Below are 17,060 nucleotides of genomic sequence, written 5' to 3' on the forward strand. Positions count from 1 at the left end.
CATACACGATATCATAATCAATTTATAAAACTAAATTTAACCATATGTACGAAGGAAAAAAAAAATAGTCCTAGTTCTGAATCCCATAAAAAAACTAAATTAAAAAAAAAAACCCAAGTTGTTGGATTAATATTATTGCTTACACTGAATAATGAGAGACAAGAAAATCTCAGTTGATCTCGAGTTTTGACAATGCCTTCCACGATATAAATAAATAAAAATATTTAGTAAATGTGTGTGCTTGTTGGAAGCTTAGAATAGACGACCATATGTCCTGAAATATCTGAGCCTTAAATTATTTAGGGTCCCATTTCCCAAAATGATTGAAAGCTTCCTATCCCTTCATCTAATCACCTCTCCTATCTTCAGTCATATGTTAGTTGTAATGCACGAGAAAGACTCTTCTTTTCATCATCTAAATCTAACCCATCTGCCTGCGCATGGAGAGGCCGTACAGCTCAAACAAACAATGTACATATTCCCACGACAATCATCCTCCTTCCTCCACCCTCTAATAAACTACACAGCTTCATCATCCAATATGGGTCACTTTATGAACATATAAATAGCTTTGTGATGTCTTTCTTAAAAGACATTGCTAGAAGACTTCACATCTGTTTGCTATTGAGTTTGCAGCGTTTAAATTATTTTTCTAAATAAAAACACATTTTTAAATATCATTGAAAAAAAATTATTTTATTTTTTTAATATTTTTATAATTAAAACTTATTAAATTTAATTCTAAATTATTTTGAATACTCTTAATTTTTTCAATAACAATTACAATAAAAATGTTAAACATGTCCTTTTAAGCTACCTACTTGTAACAATATAATGAAATAAACAAAGCTTCTGTTCCAGATAGTGATGTAATCAATAAACAATGCAGGATGAAGAGACGTCACATTTGCTGCTGATGTGATTCTTTGAAATGAAACCACATTTTAGTGTCCTATAGCTCACATTTTCTGAAATCCTAAGGCGGCCTTCAAATGTGAGTTTTAGTTTGGACTGTCAGCTTCAAATGTCAAGCTTGACAAATCAACAAATAATTGATTATACCACGTCAGAATTTCATCATACACACCCAAATAGTGTATGGTGTACTTTTCATTTCTAGAATACATCTGTCGGCTCTAAGTGAATATAATGAAAAAAAAAATTACAAGTTTTTATTTTAATAATGATAATAATAGGCCTTCCACTTTATGCATGTTGGTCAGTTTTTAGAACTTCTATAAGCAGGGCATTCATGCGTGAAAACTAACAAAAAGCTTATTTAAAGTAGTTAACTAGGTAAGGAAAAAATGTTGTGTAAAAGCACTCGGCCATGCTTGATAACAGCTAGAAAATTCCAAAGAAAAGACTACAACAGTTAGAATCTAATCACTCCCGACACTATAGACAAAATAAAAATAAATAAATAAAGAAGCAACACAATCAAGAGCTCAGTTAGCAGTACTGCAATAATTTACAGCATGGATTACTAGAGAACAAAAAACAGGGGAAAGAACTGCAAGTATGTACCTCTTGATGGGTAAAGCAACAAGTAGTCTGTCGAGAATCTAATCATCCATTTTCATGTGAATTCTGCTAACATATGATCAATTATGCTACATGCAACTGGGGAAAAAAAAGATGTATTCTGGGATCAGGTGCTGAAGAGAAGTCAGTTGTACGTATACCTTCATGGAAACAACATTTGTATGTGTTGCAAAATGAAACAATAGATATCCAATTGGTCCCCCATTGTTCTCCCTGCACTTGAAACCCAAAGTCAAAATAGTTCTTTCAGCATAAAGAAAAACAAGCAGCTCTAATTGCAGCTGGAGTATTGAAATTTTCATTACTCCTACATGACCCAGCCTCATTGAGCTATCATTGAGAAGTCTCCTCCTTTCCCTCCTCTTGAGATGCCATTGCCTCATCAAGTGGGGACTTTGATTTGATATTTTCTTCACTGACAAGAGAAACAGTACATGAACTATTCATCATAGTAGTATGTTTTTGTGATTCATCATCTGGCTCTACTGTTCTGGTGTCCTGATTTTCTTTGACAGTTTCAGCTTCATGGTGGTGATAAACTTGAGAATTGGACAGAAGAAGAGATGGGGTAGCACCACCCAGCCCTTTGGAAAGACAAACATACTTGAAAACCAGCTGTTTGTAATTATTCAGTAGGTCTTCTACATCATTGATTGTCAGATCACCAGTATGAGCAAACAAATATGGGTATTCTCGAAAGACTACACTTGCCAGATCCTCTTTCAAAAGCATCAATGCTCCTTTATCCTCTATATCTGAGAGGGACGGAACCTTTGCCACAGATGGCTCATCTTTCACATATTGTATGTCCTTGCTGCCAGATCTTGTTTCAGAAGATTTGGATCTAATCGAGGAGTCCCTTTCCTTATTAGAATTTAAAGCTTGAAGTTTGGATTCCAAAACTTCTGTATTAAGATTATTTCCTACATTTTGATCACTTTGATTAGACAGACTATCCAAATCAGTTGAAAGCCCAGATAGAAGAGCTCGAGCAAATTCCATGTTCTTTTCAAATTCAGTTTCCTCTATTGAAAGGGATTCTGCATTAATGTTTGAGATGAAAGACTCTGCGGAGAGCATATTTGTGAAAAAGTAGGCTGCTTCTGCAACTAGCCGGGATTGACACCTGTACCGTTGTATATACAATAAATTTGAGTGCAGCTGCGGAGGGTTTGCCTGCATAATTCAGTGAAGTGAAGAGTTTTTTGAAATTTAAATCAGATTTTAAATAGAATCAAACCATGAGAAAACTTAAAAAACATTGAAGCTTCTGCATTAGTTGAATATGCATTAATTTCAAGCTGTTACTGGTTTCAGGCATGGTGCCACTATGTGTAGATTTCAACAGGCAGAAGGATGCTATTCACATTATCATATTTCATAACAGAATTAATTCCATAGATTTTTATGGTTCTTTAGTTTTATTTGACGCAAGAATGTTAAATATGAGTAAAATAGTTACAAATTTAAGTGATGTACAAAAAAGAGGAACAAGTAACAAATACTTAGAAAAAGAACTAATTCTCAATAATTTTATTAATTTCAATAATAATATAGCCAATGCTATTGAATAATAGAAAATTAGCTCAATTTATAGAGCTTACAACCCTAATCTAATTAGGATTAGGAAACCCTAATTCATATCTAATTAGGAATACTAAACTAATTAAACTTCCTAACAAAATAATTCTTAAATATAATAATAATAGTAATGGATTTCCTAAATAAATGAAACACTAATTTCCTAATTTTACATGGAATATAATTACTAAATCTTATTAGGATTTTCATCTTTCCATTCTGCATTATTTTTCCCTGATTGGAAAAAATCTCGTTCTCGAGACTTGAAATGCAGAAGAATCAGAAACCAAGTGAAGAGAACACACAATATTATTTTCTTGGAAGACAACACTAAATTCGAAACAAACAACTTCATTCTTTCCTTTGCGTCAATGAGAAAATCTAACCATAGAAAATCAATTACTGTTGAAGTTGAATGGCTCTTTAAATCACTAGGAACAACTTGATTTTCTTCAATCTCAATTGAAGTCTTCATAGCTTGATCTTCTTTGTTCCCCAACATATTTTCCTCAAGCATTTCTTGACCAGCTTCATCAACTTCTTGTTCTAGAAGTGGTTCTTGAAGCTTAGAATCTTCAAATTGCTTTTATATTCAAGCTGCTCTTATTGTTGCCTTGCGATTTCAAGACTTCTTGCGTTTATATTTTCAATATTTTTTCTTGTATCCAATTGTTCTCTCAATTGAAACATATGTGCTTCTTTCCATGCTTCAAATTCTTCAAGTTCCTTATTCTTAACTTGTTGATGATTATACTGACCATGATACTCATTTTTACATTCTTCAAGTGCTTTATCCCCATACTTTAAGATCAATTGGATATCTCGAAACTCATCAAATAAACCACGACGAGCATAGTTAGAACCACTATATAAATTCATCAAATAACATATTTCATCAAACTGTTCATAATAGTAATCAATTTCAACTTGTATTCCTTGAATTGTGTCCCATATCTCATCTAATTGTACCTTTGAATCATCGATTTCATCTTATAATTTTGCAATCCACAACATGTTTTCAAATCAAAGAAACATATCTCGTTGAAGCAGTGTTGTTAAAGGCGCCGAAGGTGCCGAGGCAAGGTGCCAGGCAAGGCGAGGCAACCCTCTAGCGCCTCGCCTAGCTTCGAAGAGGCAACCGCCCCAACGACAAAGGCAAGGGGCATTGAGGCATTGAGACAACACCTTTTGAAATAAGTGGTAATTTTTTTTTTCTTTTTTTTTAACACAACTAAAATTAAAGCCCTAGTTACCCTACCTCATTCTTTGTCACACAAACAAGAATGCAATAGTTGCAGCTCTCCCCTCTCCCACAGCAGCTCCTCTCTCTTACAGTAGCTCTCTCAATTGGGTATGCCTTCCTGTTTCTCTCTTTCTCTCCTGTTCTTCTTCTTCTTTCCTCTCTTTCTTTTCCTCTTCTTCTATTTTGTTCTTCCTTCACACAACAGCATCATCATTTTGCCCTTCTTTTTTTGTTTCTTTTACTTATTTTCTTATTTTTCTCTCCTCCTTCCACTCTCTTCTTCAATTCTTCTGCTCTGCTATTCGGGTATTCTTCTATTCTGTTCAGTTTTTTTTTTTTATTTTAATTATTTTGCTAGATATATTTCTCGTTAATTTGTTGTTTAATTTATATGGGTATTGTGATATGCATTTTGTTAGATGAGGAATGTAAATTTGTGATATGATTTTTTTTAAGCTAATATAATAACAATTTTATTTTAATTCCTCCCTAATTGTTTAGGCTACTTGCTGAAGATAACCTGATTTTGATAAGAGTAATATGTTGCAACAAACTTACCATTACAAATAGCCTCTCACTTAAGGCCATAGGATACTTTGTCGCTTTCACCTCGATAATACTGCGTTGAAGTAAAACTCAAATTTCAGCAATTTAGAGTCATTTTCATCGCAAATGGACATAAAAAACAGAACCAGCACGTCCAAATTAGCAAAGGAGGACACTATCAGCTTTGCTGACTGGGATGCCGTTGTGGCAGTGACTGATGACATGGAAAATGGTGTGGCGCTTGTGTGGCTGATGTTATTGAATGATGCGGCGCTGACGTGGATCGATGATATGCCAAAGAGAATAATGCAGTTCTGTTGCCTGTAGGCTCACAATAAAGCTAGGTAAGCTCAGTTGTTGCAGAAATGGGTCAATGACCCGACCCGTCAGGTTATGGCAGCTGCGGGTGTCAGAAGGCAGTAAGAGAGCAGGCAGCAGGAAGCGACGCCCGGGAAGGTCCGAATGACAAATATAGTTACTCTCAGGAGGGTAACTTTTCTGGTTTGGAGTGACCTGAACGAATCTAAAGATCCACCGAGTTTCAAGTGACCGGACAGGCACCATTGAACTCATTTCAAGCCAAGGAGGGGATTTGCAGTGGCAGAAGGGACGTTAGGAGGCAAGACAATCGTGCGGGTGAAGGGGCAGTGGTATCGCTGGGTTGCTCTATTTCTCGAAGCTTTCTATTTTTTTTTTTTTTTTAACAGTAAACAAGGCAGAAAATTTTGGACGAAAAGTAGAGGGAGATTTTGAGGTCACAGTGGAAGATATGAAAGTTTGCAGGAGCTTACAGAAATTTGGATTGAATTTAGGCTCTAATACCAAATTTGACGTAAAACAAAGAGGAACAAGTAACAAATGCTTAGAAAAAGAGAAATAATGCTCAATAATTTTATTAATTTTAATAATAATCATAGTCAAAGCTACTGAATAAAAGAAAATAAACTCTATTTATATAGCTTACAACCCTAATCAAATTAGGATTAGAAAACCATAATTCATATCTAATTAGGAATACTAAACTAATTAAAATTCCTAAATAAAAAATTCTTAAATATAATAATAATAATAGTAATGGACTTCCTAAATAAATAAAACACTAATTCCCTAATTTTAGGTGGAATATAATTACTAAATTTTATTAGGATCTTCTTCTTCCCATTCTGTATTATTAAGTTAGAACTCAAAAATTTATTTGGGCAAATTAAAAAACTAACAGTCTAACAGAAAAGGAAATACAATAATACATCCATCAATATCAACTAATTTTTCCATTAACATGCATAATGCAATTTATTGTCTACAAATTGACTCTTAACAAGGATGCAAGTCTGCAAAAAGGACAAGAAGATTCATTGTAATTGATCTTACCTTTATAGTAACATATATTAGTACAGGAAGAAATTCATCAGCCCCAGGAGGATTCTCATTGGAAGCAATTGAAGCATTAAGCAGTAAGTTATTTATGACCTTGCAACAATTGAGAATGCACACAAGTTTGTCTCTCGGTGCTTTGTACATATTGATCTTTTGCAGTTCTTTCTGGGCAAGCTGACAACAAAGACAGAAAGGTCATAGGACCATAATAAGGATAAATAAGATAAAATAAACTTATTATGACTTATGATGGCCTTTAACCCATAATCACTACTTGTAGCCAGTATCTGAACTCAGTCCTTCCTCTTATTTTCGGAAAAAAGGACCCCACTCGACCAGAAGATGATAATTTGGTTGCTACAAACTAATAGATGTGAAGAAATGAGAAATAAAGCACCTAAATTTGATAATGTCAAAAATACATCAACAAGACTAGAAGATTCATAAATTCTACGTGCCTAGATGATAATGCAAGTAGACAAACAAATAAGTTGTGCGCCACAAGTAGACCAATTGAAGTAAAAGAATGTGATGTGATATATTAAATTACAAGGTATACTTGGCAAGGGGTCATCTATAGAAGTTTCACATAAAACATATATATTTCTTAAATTAACATAACCTTCTAAAGCTGTTGCTTTTATGTTTAGCCATTTATAAGTCATAACTGCTTGAGCTGCATCAAATTTTCAAACAAATTTAAGGGCCTCCTCAAGAATATCTTTATACGAAGCAGAGGAAGAAGTATTCTGCATGGGCAACCAATATCACTTAAAATGTGAATACTTTGACTTACCAGCCATGATGTTTCATTTTGAAAGGTTGGCTTAATGTCCAAATTTTCAGGCCTTATGAATTGTTGAATCAAAGACATCTTATCAGAAAGTTGCTCATCAACTTTAACATCATCTGGAAGTGAAGCAAATACACGGGTAAATAACTTTGTCATTACATACTTCTCGAGTCCCTGTAATTGAAAGAAAGCCAGATGTAACATATCTAAATTAATAAGATTTAACATCCATTAACAGCATTACATAATTACTTCTTTTTTCCTGCCCACTAGAGGGTGGGGAAACCAGAAAGGGAAACAATAACATGACACACAAGCAACTGTAGAATAGAATTTGAGAAACAATAACAATGACATACAAGCAACTGTAGAATATAACTCATTCAACAGCATAGGAAGTCATAAGTTTTATTTCTTTCACTGCAATGTGGTTCTTAATGAAGAGGGAGAAAGATTTAAAAAAAAAAAAAAAAGCAATTAATTGGATAGGAATTGATCGAGTACTTTCTCACTATGTTTAGAAAATTTATTAGTGGGGAAGCAAATAATGAGTGGAAAATAAAGAATATTTTCTATTCGTTATTTATTATTATTATTATTGCTTGGATGGAAGGAAAATAAATTATTTTCCCTTGTTTTGAAAGGGGAGAAAGTAAAGAAAGGAAAGAAAATTGTGATGAACTAACAAATTTATCCTATATATTTAAAAATAACTTAAATAAAAAGGGCAATTTTGTAACTTTGTTATGTATAGTAAAATTTCCTTTCAACTCTTCTTATTTTCTCTCCGATTTGGAGAGAAAATAACAAGAGGAAAACAAGGGTTATTTCACATTCTCTCTTAATTTTCCCCTCTCTTCCCAAGCCCAAAAAAAAAAGTGTCATTCTCTCATTATTTTCATCAAGTTATGTTCCTTTCCCCTTACTTTCCACGCATCTATACATAGGCTCTGAGAATGCAGTTTCAGCAAGTAGCTTTTGGCATTCATGCAAATATCAATCTATTCATTCTTCAAAACTCCCACCTTTGCATCCTCTGATGCAGCCTTCAGAGTACATTTGATGCGTCATCACCATTAGTTTAGCCTTTGTTGTCAATCATAGACCATGAAAGATTACAAGTGAATATGTTCAAGGACAAAACTCCTACTACCCCCTTGTAGTCTGCTTTTCCCTTCCCCCCTCTTCTTTCACTTTTCTTTTATTGTTGCTTCATATTGTTGCAAGTCATCAGAAGAATACATTTGGAGAATGCTTGTAACACTATAAGTCGCCCGTCTTTTTCATTTTGAAAAAAATGAATTCTAATCTGAAGCCACTTGATAATCAAGTAAAGTCCTAACCCTAGCCCAAGCAACAGGTAAGTTAAAGGACTAGAAAATGAGTCAAAACATACATACTTGCTAACTCAGCCGAGCTCATCAATCTTATACGATGATAATTGATGAACTGCCAAATAGCAAGACTTATGACTTGCAATAGTTCTCCTTTACCCTGTTAAATTTTCTCTAGGAATGAAAGAAGTGCACTTATTGATCCCTCTTACCATGCTTGTATAAAATCCATTTGGCTTGTGGAGTTATAGTTCATCTATAGGCCATTGTTCATTGAAAATTCAGTAGCCTGACCCTATTCCCTAAGGAAGGAGAAAACTAACATATATGATAAGAGAATTAAAGCTGGTTGCAGGTACCAGTGACGTGTTTGTTACCCTATGTCAGAACTTCTTTCGTTAGTTCAAAAATCCATTGGGGAAAATCAATTGTTCTGGTTATTTCTTTTGCAAAAACTGCAGATTACTTTAACTTCCAATTCCAAAAATACACACAATCTCTCCTTTCAGTAATTCATAATAAGGCAGTAGTTTTTTTTTTTTTTTTTTTAATCTGAAAACCAAAGATGGACAAAAATATCTGCACAAAGGCAGTAGTTGTTAGCTTGGAAGCTGTTCAGTACTCATACTACTTTCCGTTATTAAGCTTATGAATTTTGCATGCTTTAGACTTAATATGAATTAGCAGAAAATTATGAAATCATAAACAGCATTGAGACTCACAAGTCATGACCAGTTAATGACCAACAAATGGATGTATACTGCAAGATGAAACAAGTGATTGTAACTTGGGGACGACAGTGCCACACATCATCTTATGAAAGACTTGGAATATGTGGGTGAATTTTTAACATAATTATTTTCCTATGGGATCAGTCCTCCATCCCTATCACACCACGACTATGATTGAAATAATAATTCATATATATGAAACACAAAATCAGTATCATAATTTTACAAAGAAATTTCAGACAAGGTAAAGATCCAGAAACTCACTTCACCAGCACTCTCCAGCTCCTCATCTGAGCAACCAGCCCAGAGTGGATGAGCCCTGAAAGCCGCTTCCATCTTGGCAAGGAACTCCTGTACCATAGAACTGTCCTTCTCTGGATCAGGAGCATTGTTTGAAAAAGAGACAATGAAGCTGCCATAAGGAGCAAACCACAATCAAACTCTGCACGCATTTGACTTGTAAACTAGCAATATTCTAATATCAGTATTTCACCAACCAAATTCAATCAAATTCAAAAAGTAGAAGTTCTCCTTCGAATGTTAGTATTTTGGTAGACAAGAAAAGCGTAAACTTGCCATAGAATGGACATGAGATGGCCTAAGACAGCTTCTTATTTCCCAGAGCTCCTAATGCTTCTTCTTCAACTAGGAAAGCAATGTACTTTATTAAATGCATTCTTATAAATTTAAAAAAAAAGGCACATATTTAGACACCTACACGTACACTTTTTAACCTCAACACTAATCACTGTAATTAAACTGTCACTAAACCAATACAAACAAGGAACAATCAATTTCAACATTCCTAATTTCTTTAATCAATTTTTCTTTTTTAATTTATGGGTAGAGTGCTGCCAAACATCTTGGAAGTGCTTCTCTTGATATGAAAACAGGAAAAAAAGCAATTCCCAGTTAAATTAGAGAGAAAACCAATATGACACCAAAAATACAAGCTATAATTGCCTAATTTAATGACCAGCACCAGTTTCCATCTCATTGCAACCAAGCAAAGAAAAGGAAAAGCAAAATATATACTTATACAAATATTTGTGTAGATAGATTGCGATCGGAGAGAGTGAGAGGGACCTCTTGATGGATTTGACGAAATCGGCGGCTGATGGTTGGCGCATGCGCTCAAGGAAGTCGTGCAAACCCAGGAAGACGTCAGCGTTCTCCATTCTTGATTCTCCCAGCGTCTAATTGTTGTTCTAGATCGCAGTTTTAGCTCTCGGAATTAGAGTGATCGTGATCAAAGTCTTGTAGAGATGGAAAATTGGATGATGGAAGAGCAAGGAAGTCCACAGAAACAGGAAGAAAGTCCAACACAGTGCGTCCCCAAAAAAGGACCCGATAGAGAATCGACGTCATAATTTATGGAAGGGACTGAAAAAAAATTTTTTTTCCCGAAGAAAGTTCAATTTGGCCATGTTTTTATTAAAAAAAAAAATATTTAACAATTTTTTTAATATATATTTATATAAAAAATTATAGTTTTTATGATAAATTATATAAAATTATATTAAATGAGTGTAAATTATTTTTAATAAACTGTAAATTTAATTTCCTATATAAGTGACTTCAATTAAAAAACTAATTTTTTTAAATAAAATTTAGTTATGTAATTTTTGGATGGGTAAATAAGTTTAATTTGTATATTTTATTTAACATAAAATTTTCTATTTAAATTTAAATAACTCTTATTTTTAATAAATATATAAACCATTTTCATTATAAAATACTAATTTTTTACTTTTAAATATGAAATTTTATTTATTATTTTAATAATTACCAAAATTTAGTATGATGAGACCGAGTCACCGTCTATAGTCATAGCAAGGATTTTTAAAATATAGAATTTTTAAAATTAGAATCCTAAATTATAGTGTCTTGTCGTTCTGATGAAAGTGAACCTCATAATATAAAACGCTGGAAATTTAAGGCTATATTCGAACAACTTGCTTTTTCTGTTATTGTAAAATACAATAACAGAAAGCAATAAAGGCAAATGAACCAAATGGCGCCTCAATTTGACAAATAGATTATTAACCTCGCAGCAAGGCCATCTTTTTTTCTAATAAACAAAGTACTGCTAATTTGAAGGACCTAAGATCAGTTACATATGCCAACATGGCCGGCCACAACGTGGAGCATCTATCTAACAAATTGTAATATCTGATTTTTTTTTTTTTTTCCCTTTTCTTTTGGAAGGGGGAGGGGACAAAATGAAAGAACTATTCAGCTTCCATCTAAAAGTATAATGATTTGTATACATACTCCTGTATTGTATCCTCCCACCTTGAGGAAAGTTCGGGAAGGTGACACTCTTCCGCTAACCATGTCAACTCAACTAGCATCTTGATCGAAAAGCTCCTGTATAAATCACCGCACAAGCTCTTGCTCCAAACTCTTTCAAAGCTTCTCCAGAAATTGAAAAAACAAAAAAACAATATCCATGGGAATTTGTTAGATTATCTAACATGCTGTGCTTTCTCCATCTGAATTCTCAAATGCCTCTCACCATTTTGTAGACCAGGATAAATACTTAATGCATGTTCATTTGCCCCAGGTAACACCATCCCACTATATCTAAAAGAGAGCACTCCATACAGCTCCATCCCCTTCACCACATCTTTCATGAACAAATTTGATCTTCTCCACTGATTTGCAGATTCCACTGCAGCTCCAGTCAAAAGATGCAATGCATACATTACCTGCCTGTGCCTTCCACTCACAATCTGCAGTAGCAGTAACAAATACAAGTTAAAAGTATGAACAGAAAATTTAGGGAGACAGAAAATGAATTAGAGGAGGAACTCAACAAAAACAATAAATTAAGATATCCATAAAAGACTCATTCCATACACACCCCTCAAAACAGTACCTGGTGGAGTTCCACAGCACATGTTGCGGTCATCAATGTGCTCAACCTCAAGACCGATAAACCATGATCCAAGTGACACATCTTCATTAGCATACTTGTGCAATATGGGCCTGCATTAATAATAAATGCACACAGAACTTTAACTCTCTTTTCTAGGAATAAATTTTACGTGTAAATATAAAATATGTGAAACATCACATATTTTACCCTTTCTGTTTCAGCTATATTTGTCATATACGTTCTTTATAACTACCTTTTGGGCATGGCCAAAACCAAAAACCATTTGAAAAATGATGTTTCTTAAGCTATTTGATGTCAGAACGAGGTAAACAAAACATCATATGCCCAGCATAAATCCCTAAATCACAGGGTCTATTCAAAATGGAGCCAAGACAATTCATCTGGTGACTCGGAAGGTAGCAAATTAGGCTAAAGTACTTCCACAAAAAAATATAGCTATCCTTACTGGTTGATTGAGATATATGTTGCAAGATCCTTTGAGATTGCATATATCTGTCCAGTTGCATGTCGGAAATATTTGTTCCCTTCCTCTCCAAATTTCCAATACTCTGGTTCATGATATTTGACATTCCTAAAGTATAGGAAAAAAAATTCCAAAAGAAACATGCATCACCACTGTGAAAAGATACAAAGCCAATGAATATTTATACTCTCATTAATAAGAGGTCCAAGAGGATTACTTTTGAGCAAGAACAGGTCCCGACTTCATGCATCCAATGTACACTCTGGGTTTTGAACGATGCCGTGCCAGAGTAGCCGCCAGCATACCTACAGAAGCAAATGTAAAAATTCATCTTTTGTAATAGAAATGAAATTTTTTCAACAACATAATGTTAGAAAGGAGCTAAGGAACAATGCCTACCCAGATTAACATGGACATCATCATCCACCTTGACGTAATATTCAGCATCCCACTTAGCAACAGCAGTGGAGAAGAATATTTTTGTTTTTGCAGACAATTCATGGTATCCTTCAACATGCTCCTATAAAATATTAAATTAATTAAAGTAGTGTGACCCAAATAATGGCTTAAGGCCTTAGCAGACATATACAAACATATTGTGCACGCATTCTTACCAGTCTAAGGAAATCCTTATGCTGAGAATCTTCTGAATCAATGGCTCTATCTAAAATGCTATTAGATGTGGCACTGAAACAATGAATACATTTATCATTAACGTCAGTTCCCAATTCAACACAACAGAGAAATTTTATGTTAAGTAGCTTTGTTCAAAGTGATATCAAAAGGGGGAATTTGTTGTTTTTATCATTATAACAAGCTCTCTGGCATTGACCAATTTTCTTGATTATCCATTTCTTCAGGAAAAAAAACACTAGATACATTGCGTAAAGTAACAGCTTCATTCAAGAGAGCTATGCAATTAAAAGGGTCAACACAAGTATTTTTCTTTTTCTTCTTGTTCCACATTGCAATGATGGATTATGTGAATGCAAATGGATGTTTTATCAACCAACATCATAAGGTCTAGTAGACGATCCGACATAAAGATTTGGAGATTCTGATGACACAATCACCAAAGAGTTCATACCAACAAATGCAAAATAGTTTTGACCTATATCTATGAAGCAAATCAGTTTATCTACTCAGTGAATTAAAAAACTGTGTTGCATAAAGTTAATTTCCATTCTACATCTACAACTAAGGGATAATAGTACACAGAACGCACTTCCAGAAAATGTTAATTTTTGCCCTAAATGTTTTATGTCAGCATGAGTTTATTTAATTAGTGTCAGAAGTTGAATAAGACGCATCAGTCCAAATACGGAAAACAAGAAAAGATACCACTTGAAGAAGAATTAGAAACTAGTAACTACAAAGCAAAAGGATTACACTATATGTCATGCAGGACACATTCACCAGAAGCAAATTACAGTAGTGTAAAATGTTAAACAGGTCATAGTCACTTAATGGAAAGTTCAGCATTCTATGAATGGGACTTCCAAAAGCAAATATATTAGTTCCCTATAGATTTCCCAGAAATTCCAAGTGCATTCAGATTGCAGAACGAATAAATAAACTTTTTCCTTCATTAGTGAAGTGTATTTTTCAATTAAAGACAGCAATTATTATAAATAATGCAGGTTGATGAGAGAGCTTCACCTAAGGTGCTTCAAAAGCAGGTAGAAGTAGAATTCAATGTGAAAGCCAAAATATCCAGGAAGAAAGAAATAACTACTGCAAAAATGCAAGTGTTTATATAGCTTTACCGCTTTGGAGTCAGACTGCCTTTGCAAATGGCACATGAATCAGTTCATATTGGCATGTCCATTACGCTGAATGACATTATACTTAACTGACCCAAATGCAACAGGAGAACAATAAAATTTGATAGTATTTCTAAGAGAAATGCAATTTCTACCTCCTATGGCATACTGAAACTTTTCCTACCCACAAAAAAATTAATGCTTAAAGAAAGAAAAGGGTGTGAAAACAATCACCTATGGCCAATCATGAAGCGAATAACAATCCCCTTCTCGCGCTCCAATTGAAGAAGCTTCTCCCCTTATCAAACAAGAAAACCATTTGAACTTTTATGACATGGATCAATATAGAACAGCAAAAAGAAAACAAAGGTTTCAAAACCACAATAAAACCTTGAGGCATCCAAGTCTCTCTGACTGAATCACGCCTCTTTCTACTGCTAAAAGCTGTGTTAATCCCAATAACCATGAACACTTTCTGCCGGGGTAGGCCCTCGTGAGACAGGGCAGACAAGGCAGCGGAACCATCCAAGCTCATTTCCTGAGAACTCCTAGATGCTGCTAACTGCATTTGAAGCATTGCAATTGACTTGTCTAGCGATCTGGCAGGCCTCCAAAAAATGGACAAAGGTAAACCAAAATGTTAACCAACACAGAAATAATATAGAATCGAAAGCTAAATTGAGTATGAAAAAGAAGAATAATAGAAAGATGATTATTAACTCACTGAATTGCTTCATGAGTTTTCAAAACTTCGTCCATTACATCTTTATCATGTGAAAGTTTCTAACAACAAAGAGACAAAGCTGGGAAATATCAGAACAAGAGAACCCAAAAAAATTAAAAGAGCAAACAAAAAAAGTTCGATGATTTGTGATGTAAAACAAACCTTCTGAGCTGTTGAATCTTCGGATACAACTTGCAACTCTTGTTCACGTCGACGCTGAGCCATAAGCTGACCGTTGGATTCAAGTGGGTCCCACGTCCTGCAAAAACGAGATCCAAGTTCAAAATCAAACGAAGTGAATTCGGATTGGAAAAGGGAAAATGAGGAAACAAAAGCCCTTAATCCATGAAAATGCACGAGATCATCAACAGAAAAAACAGCTATTGAGAAAGAAGAACCTGTTAGAGAAGAGAATTCCAAGAGCGAAGCAAAATACACAGAGGATCGGAATCCACTTGACAGAGACTTTGGCAGTGCCTCGGCTCTTCATTGGTGCAAATCTATGGAAAGAGAGAGATAGAGAGGGGAAAGGGCGTTGAGGCAGCTGGAGCCTGAAAATGGAAATGAAATCGGTGCTTGAAGTTTATCTGAGTGTGTGTATATATATATATATATATATATATATATGGGGAATGGGACCTATAAAATTAAATTTTCTTATGAAATTACGCGCGTTGAGCAGTCAAAGTTTAGGCCGAATGGCCGATTGAGGTGCGACTTTGTGTCGTTTTGGTCACAGCGTGGATGTCACGTGGAATCTCTCAGAGTCAGTCGCGCCACGAGTCAAGGACTCTCCTAAAGTTATTACAACGTGCAAGGAACCCTACAAATTATCTTATTTAAATTTAATTAATAATTTAAATACTTATATTATTTTAAATTCTGATTAAAATAATTTTAAATTATTTTTATTCATTGTCATATAATTATTCTTAAATATTATTTATATATATTTATTTATTTAAAATATATTTAAAATAAATAAAATTCTAAAATTATTGGTCTTTTTTTAACAGATATTTAAAATGAATGGTCTTGATTTTTAGATTTTATAATTATAAATATCATTTAATAAAATTTTGTGGTTTTCATATGGGCGGTACCTCGATCACCATCACGGTTTCATTCCCTACCAAAGACAAGATGGCGTTCCCGTGCCAAAATTCACTCGGTTGTACAAGGTGACTCAGGGCTCTAGGAATGGCTGATTTGGTCTTTATAGAATAAGGATATCCCCAGGGTTTGAAGAGTTAGCCAGTTCTCTATAGCTACTTCCTATGTCTAAAAGAGAGTGAGACACTGGTATGAGTTCTACCTTCTCTTGTCATGCTTTTCCCTTGAGTTGCTAGTAGTGTTTGTTGCATCTCTACCCCTTCATGCTTCTACTGGGTGGTTGGGCTGAATAAGGGTATCTATTTGCTTTGAAGCAATCAGATATTTCACAAGAGGTTTCAATCAAAGGAGTTCATCCTTATTTTTCTTGGCGCTTGTTGGCCATGATGAACCCAACAGTGGTGGTGGTGATGTTGGAGTAACTAGCTATTTGAGCTTTTTGTGCCATTTGCCTCTAACTGTTAGGCTTGGGAGCCCTATTTTTAGGTGTTGGGGTAGAGTAAACTATTGTTATGTGTGTAGTTGGACTTGCCTTTAGGCTACGCCTTGTATTGATCTTCTTAATAATGGAATTATCTTGAAAATAATAATGAGGCCATGGCTTTTATAATTCAATGCCCGAAATGGGTGTTTTCTTTCATGAATTAATTGCTTTTGCATGGACAAAAATATATCAAAATTCTACTTAGTTGATCATCATCTCTGGGCTATAATTTATTTATTTTTAATTAAAAATTTTTAAATTTATTAAATATTTTATAGAATTGATTAGTGTGATATAACACATTCAATTTGTATATTTAATTTTATAATTAATTTTAATTGAAAAAAAAATTATTAATATGCTTGATTTGGGGATTACTATTTTTATCCCTCACGAATGTGGTTTATTCACCAATATGACGAATAGAATGATTACATTGTCATCTTCTTTTGATCCGTTAA

At 34.2% G+C, this 17,060-nt stretch overlaps 2 protein-coding genes across 6 annotated transcripts; both read right to left on the minus strand.

Annotated features, from left to right (window-relative positions):
• Nucleotides 1–1,310: 1,310 nt before the first annotated feature.
• LOC110665549 (vacuolar protein sorting-associated protein 9A) lies at nt 1,311–10,517 on the minus strand. 3 transcript variants are annotated; one of them, XM_021825731.2, is made up of 6 exons: nt 10,237–10,517; nt 9,415–9,562; nt 7,089–7,259; nt 6,287–6,466; nt 1,857–2,721; nt 1,311–1,758 (listed from the first exon to the last, which is right to left on the minus strand). In XM_021825731.2, the coding sequence occupies exons 1-5, from the start codon at nt 10,326–10,328 to the stop codon at nt 1,879–1,881; spliced, it is 1,434 nt and encodes a 477-aa protein (XP_021681423.2). In that variant the 5' UTR covers nt 10,329–10,517; the 3' UTR covers nt 1,311–1,758; nt 1,857–1,878. The 3 variants fall into 3 exon arrangements, with proteins under 3 accessions (XP_021681423.2, XP_021681425.2, XP_021681421.2); XM_021825733.2 differs by adding an exon at nt 9,727–9,795 and having other exon boundaries at nt 1,311–2,721; XM_021825729.2 differs by having other exon boundaries at nt 1,311–2,721.
• Nucleotides 10,518–11,156: 639 nt separating this feature from the next.
• On the minus strand, nt 11,157–15,588 carry LOC110665550 (beta-1,3-galactosyltransferase 7). Of its 3 annotated transcripts, XR_009144788.1 has the most exons (12): nt 15,401–15,588; nt 15,165–15,261; nt 15,003–15,061; nt 14,669–14,886; nt 14,513–14,576; nt 13,130–13,202; nt 12,915–13,035; nt 12,733–12,820; nt 12,498–12,623; nt 12,032–12,141; nt 11,669–11,885; nt 11,157–11,565 (listed from the first exon to the last, which is right to left on the minus strand). XR_009144788.1 is itself a non-coding variant. In XM_021825735.2 (11 exons), the coding sequence occupies exons 1-11, from the start codon at nt 15,490–15,492 to the stop codon at nt 11,737–11,739; spliced, it is 1,188 nt and encodes a 395-aa protein (XP_021681427.2). In that variant the 5' UTR covers nt 15,493–15,588; the 3' UTR covers nt 11,157–11,736. The 3 variants fall into 3 exon arrangements, 2 of the variants coding, with proteins under 2 accessions (XP_021681427.2, XP_021681426.2); XM_021825735.2 differs by having other exon boundaries at nt 11,157–11,885; nt 14,669–14,877; XM_021825734.2 differs by having other exon boundaries at nt 11,157–11,885.
• Nucleotides 15,589–17,060: the final 1,472 nt, after the last annotated feature.

This window comes from Hevea brasiliensis, chromosome 16 (assembly GCF_030052815.1).
Source record: "Hevea brasiliensis isolate MT/VB/25A 57/8 chromosome 16, ASM3005281v1, whole genome shotgun sequence".
NCBI classification, from domain to species: domain Eukaryota; kingdom Viridiplantae; phylum Streptophyta; class Magnoliopsida; order Malpighiales; family Euphorbiaceae; genus Hevea; species Hevea brasiliensis.

Excerpts from the sequence above, each read along its gene's own strand:
- LOC110665549 (XM_021825731.2), bottom strand. The coding sequence starts at position 10,328 with ATGGAGAACGCTGACGTCTTCCTGGGTTTGCACGACTTCCTTGAGCGC. Across the intron at positions 7,260-9,414 it reads AGCTGGAGAGTGCTGGTGAA|GGACTCGAGAAGTATGTAAT; the intron begins GTGAGTTTCTGG and ends TTTCAATTACAG. Across the intron at positions 6,467-7,088 it reads AAAATGAAACATCATGGCTG|CTTGCCCAGAAAGAACTGCA; the intron begins GTAAGTCAAAGT and ends CTTTGTTGTCAG.
- LOC110665550 (XM_021825734.2), bottom strand. The coding sequence starts at position 15,492 with ATGAAGAGCCGAGGCACTGCCAAAGTCTCTGTCAAGTGGATTCCGATC. Across the intron at positions 15,262-15,400 it reads GGAATTCTCTTCTCTAACAG|GACGTGGGACCCACTTGAAT; the intron begins GTTCTTCTTTCT and ends TCGTTTTTGCAG. Across the intron at positions 13,036-13,129 it reads ATAAGGATTTCCTTAGACTG|GAGCATGTTGAAGGATACCA; the intron begins GTAAGAATGCGT and ends AATATTTTATAG.